We start from the raw sequence: 4,635 nt of genomic DNA on the forward strand, positions 1-4,635 counted from the left end.
GTAGTTGAGATCTCATCAGTCCCTTACATCATTCTGGAAGAATGTTGGTCCTTTTTCTTTTTCGTTGTTTTTTTTTTTAAACAAGACATTGTTCATGTGCAGCTTTGTCACAGCATTGCAACACATTCCTTCTTATCCTTTTCAGCCAATATGCCTGGCCATAAAGCGAAGGTCAAAACAGGTTCTACTTTACGTGAAGGTACATATGCTGTTACATTTTTAGCAACCGTCAAAGGGTTGTTTTTTTCCACTTGTGATGAAGTCGATACCCACAAGGGGCTAAAAATACACATATGACTGATTCTGCAAACATTCTGCAACCTTGATTACTTCGAGTAAATATCTGCCATCTTCACTAACACCGAAACTCAAGCAAAACCCTCTAAACTCCTCTCCATTTTTTTCACATATAATTTCAAAATGTAATGCATACAAGCCTCATCTGCTGTTTATATTTCTCTACAATATAAAGTTTTGTAGTGCAGATTTACTTGAAAAATGGATGCAAAACTGCTTCAATATAAAATTTTTGCTTCAATGTACATCATTTTTGTAAAGCTGTATAAAAAGCCTTAAAATAATTTTAGATTCTATTGCAATAACTTAACGATAAAATGAAATGAAGCAAATCAATCTAAGGAAGATATGCACTAATCTTAGTAAACTGGGAAATGACAGCCCATCTGATATTGTCCAGATCCACATTAAAAAGTTTTAAATCACTGGAACTGGGACAAACAATCACACACTGATGGTATAGGAAGTTAAAAAAAAAAATCTCAACAGTTTACTGTTAGTAAAAATTGCTCAAACTATTTTAAATTTTCTGAACACATATTTACAAGGGTCTCTCCAATAATGTGGAGAGTGCAGCTTTACTTTATTATTATTTCAATAAATGGTGTCTAATTTCACAATGAGACATCAGCAATGGCTGTAAAAACTACCAGGAGTCAAACATAGCATAGTGCTCTTACGGGGATGTGATCATTAATATTTTCCTCTTACCTCCTCCACATAGTCATGCCCTACAGGCTGGATGTCTCCCTGGCCTCCAGCCTGGTCAGATCGCTCATCCTCAGTCTGTGGCTCCATCTTCTGGACTGACAGCTGAACTGGCTCCTCCTTAGTCACCACAGTCATCACAGATGCTGCTGCAGGAGAGCTGGCTGGCTTGTTGGCTGTGCAGAAAACCAAATGTTTTAAAGAGCTCCCTGACAGACACTGCATCAATACATATTATATTAATAATACAGTGGGTGGGCTCATTATTCACAAAATCTCATGTGTATGCAACACTACAGCAAACAATTTTTAAAAAAAACTATGAAAATGATGTACAGAAAAGCAGAACGATGAAACAGTGTGTAATGTTGAGATAAACAGTTTCATTGATTTAAATCAAACTTACAAGTGAGAGTTATTTTGGTGGGAGCTGGTTTCTTGATTGGTGGGGCTGTTTTGGCCGTGGTGGTCACAGTCAGCTGTTTGGGTGTTACAACCGGGGTTGAAACGGTTGAAACCGAGGGAGACACGGAGGTGGATGCTGCAGGTTTTCCACTTGTGGAGTTTGTCGTAACTGGGGCAGAATTCACCAACACCGGTTCAGTGGAGGGGATAGGTTTGCCAAGCTTGGTGTGAAGTTTTACCACCTTTGCATGAATGACAAAGAAAAAGAGGAATATTTTAAAAAGTCAATTTGAAAGACTTAAAATGACACAAACCACAAGAGGACACATGGCAGCTTCCAGGACCCTCAGAGATATAACTTGTTAGGAGGTTGCAGATAGACATAACGAACCTTCTGGTGTTTGGCTCCCCGGATATGAGCGGCATAAGCGTCCACCCCAGTGCACGATACATCGCATAGTTCACAACGTAACTGGGTCTGGACCCCTCTGGGTCCGTTGGTGGTCCCAGTCTGCCCTCCTGCCTTCAGGGCTGCTTCCTTTTTTTTATGCTTCTGACCCTCGTTGTGTTCCCGGTATGTCTAAACATGGGGGGAAAAAGCATCACTCCAATCAGATAAAAAGCTGTCATATTTGTATCCTAGCTTGGATCAGCAGCAATCTGCAGCACTAAAATATCAAACATTTCTCTACAAAACTGATTTTTACATATTTCATCTCTGCCTACCTGAGGGCCTGCACAGCTGATCTTGCAAATGTCACAGTAATGAAGCTGAGACTGCTTAGGGGGCCCTTTGGGCCGCTGCAGCTTGTTCTGGTGAAAGGTCGGCTTTTTGTAGGAGTTGACGGTCGGAGTCGTCACCATGTTGCTCCCTGAGGTACTCCAAGAGGAACTTGTCAGCTGTTTTGGTGGTGGCTGGATGGAGGGCTGGGGTTGTTGCAGCTGCTGCGGTGGAGGCTGGGGTTGGGACAGAGCTGGCTGGTAATAGGAGGGGGTGGATGCAGAGGTGTAGCCAATGGAATCGTAACTGGAGTAGCTGATGCCTAAGGGGGAGAGGATAAAGAAGACAGTGAGGACTTATGAAGAAATGAAAGCAAGCAGAATGTGGGTCATCGTGAACAATTAGCTGTTACAAAAAGGAAAACAAAACAAGATGTCCTTTAATTTCACAGCAGCAGACAGCTTTAAGATATCTACAACAAACATGCAGTAGGAAAATTATCTTCCTCTTTTAACTTCTGATGAGTTTGTGTTTGAGTGGGCTTTGAAGAATATCAACTAGAAGGATATTCTTCTTATTTCTAAGGAGGATACCTTCAACTATTGGGCAGTCAGTGCAGATTCAGCATCAGTTTTCACTGCAGCTGCATTAAATTACAGATGAATTCACTCTTCCTTTTGAACTGACTGTATTTCAAGAATAAATGTAGCTCTTTTTATCCTTCTTTGATTGCATTATAAAATCACTGAACAGATTGTAACATTGCAATAGTTTCCTCATTACAATGCATTGGAAATAAATATCGGTTTTTGGTAAATAAAAAAAAAATCTGAATCTTCAGTGCAAAAACTGACAAAAAGAAAGTTCCATCTGTTTTCTCTCACCTGAGTAGGAGGTAGCGGAAACGGTGGAGCTGAATGAGGAGCCCGGTGTGTATGATGAAATGGGTGTTGGAGGCTGTTGGACACTAGTGGACACTGGGTAGATGTTGTAGCTGGTTGACACAGCACTGGAGGGGACCAGAGGTTTGAGGGCGGTCACCTGCCTCTGGGGCAGAGGAGGCTGGCTGTACGCAGTGGAGGGAGCTGGGCTGTAGGCGCTCTTCACTCCTACTGAGACTGAAACAAAGCAACAAGATGAAGAAAGAGCCAGTGTGAAAGAAGGGTTGGGTCAATCAGGAAGCCCAATTTCAAGGAGTTGCTGATCTGTCAGTTATTGAGAGAAATAAATGAATAAGTTAAAAAAAAAAATCTGATTATTTCATTCTTATAAAATAACCTGTCAAAAAAATAAATGTCTGATCAACATTAAAATATATAAAACATAACATGAGACAAACAAATGTTTCTTACCAGTCTGGTAATAGTTATCTGTGGGTGTCCTCTGAGTCGACGCTACACTCGTCTGGTAATACTGCTTGTTGTCATAAGTCGTTACTGCAGCAGGACGCACGTAGCTGTAGTTGTCCTGCTGCTGTTAAAAAAATTTAAAGAACACTATAAAACGCATACAATTTGTGTCCATTGTTAATAAAACACAAAACATTCAGGATGAAAGTTACAGCAAACTGTGTTAAAAACCTTTAAATTACATTATGTGCAGCAAAAGAAGTAGAGCTAGTAAATAAAAGAAAATTATGTAAACATGTAATTCAAAAGAGAGAGAGCAAAAATGATAATAGAAGCGAAGGGAAACTGACCATGTCTGAGTATACCTGGTACGTCTGTGGGGTGGTGGTGGACTGTGGAGGATCGGGCTGCCTGTAGGTGTAGTCTGGAGGTGCCTGGTGGCTCTGGTAGGCAGGGTATGGGGAAGAGGCCACTGGCCTGGCTGCCTGGACCGGAGCTGGGGAGTAGGAGGCAGTCACTGCATGGGCCACTGCTGGAGCCTGCTGGACACTGTAGCTGGCTGTTGAGGGATGGGAGTAAGCCGTGGGAGGCTGGGTACTAAACAAAGGAAGAAAAAAAAAAAAAAAAAAAAAAAAAAAAAAAACTGGGGCAACTTTAACACCAGCCCAAAAGTTAGTAATTGACTAAAAGTTAAGCTTTTTTCACAAAAGACCAGGTGACATGTTACTTCTAAATATTGTCTACCGTAGATCATGTACTGGTACACCATCTCTGATCCTGGCTCAATATGGATCACAAAAACAGCTAAAACATTTTTAATCAACCACTTCAAAAGGCATTTTTTATATTTGAAGGCATCATTTTATGAACTTCTAACTTTGAAAATATATATATTTGGCTGTACCTCCATTAGCTTTTTGACAGTTTGACTACTAAAATGAAAAACAATGACCAGATTCCAACTTTGTAGATATCTCTAAGGCTATTATCTTTAATTTTCATCATAACTTTGCAAAGAGACACAATGACAAATACTCATTTGACATAATACATTACTATCTGTTGTTTAAAAAAAACCTTGATAATCAGAACCCTTTTTTTTTTTTTTTTTTTTTTTTTTAAAGGGAAAAATAAAAAATTTCAATTGCCAGTTAT

General features: G+C 40.0%; 1 protein-coding gene across 4 annotated transcripts in view; it reads right to left on the bottom strand.

The window, feature by feature from the left end:
* Nucleotides 1–4,635, bottom strand: part of zfr2 (zinc finger RNA binding protein 2) — a 27,920-nt gene that overhangs the window by 16,161 nt on the left and 7,124 nt on the right. The window contains exons 2-8 of one of the 4 annotated variants that reach the window (XM_015020597.1): nucleotides 3,846–4,077; nucleotides 3,484–3,601; nucleotides 3,016–3,249; nucleotides 2,137–2,453; nucleotides 1,802–1,990; nucleotides 1,412–1,652; nucleotides 1,009–1,181 (exon numbers count right to left, since the gene is read on the bottom strand). In XM_015020597.1, coding sequence (XP_014876083.1) covers nucleotides 1,009–1,181; nucleotides 1,412–1,652; nucleotides 1,802–1,990; nucleotides 2,137–2,453; nucleotides 3,016–3,249; nucleotides 3,484–3,601; nucleotides 3,846–4,077 — 1,504 coding nt within the window. Of the gene's footprint in view, nucleotides 1–1,008; nucleotides 1,182–1,411; nucleotides 1,653–1,801; nucleotides 1,991–2,136; nucleotides 2,454–3,015; nucleotides 3,250–3,483; nucleotides 3,605–3,830; nucleotides 4,078–4,635 lie in introns of all 4 variants that reach the window. The other 3 variants (XM_015020595.1, XM_015020596.1, XM_015020594.1) reach the window with 3 other exon arrangements.

The sequence above is a fragment of the Poecilia latipinna genome, unplaced genomic scaffold (genome assembly GCF_001443285.1).
Source record: "Poecilia latipinna isolate Pla-1442-1.1 unplaced genomic scaffold, P_latipinna-1.0 Scaffold2613, whole genome shotgun sequence".
Lineage (NCBI taxonomy): Eukaryota > Metazoa > Chordata > Actinopteri > Cyprinodontiformes > Poeciliidae > Poecilia > Poecilia latipinna.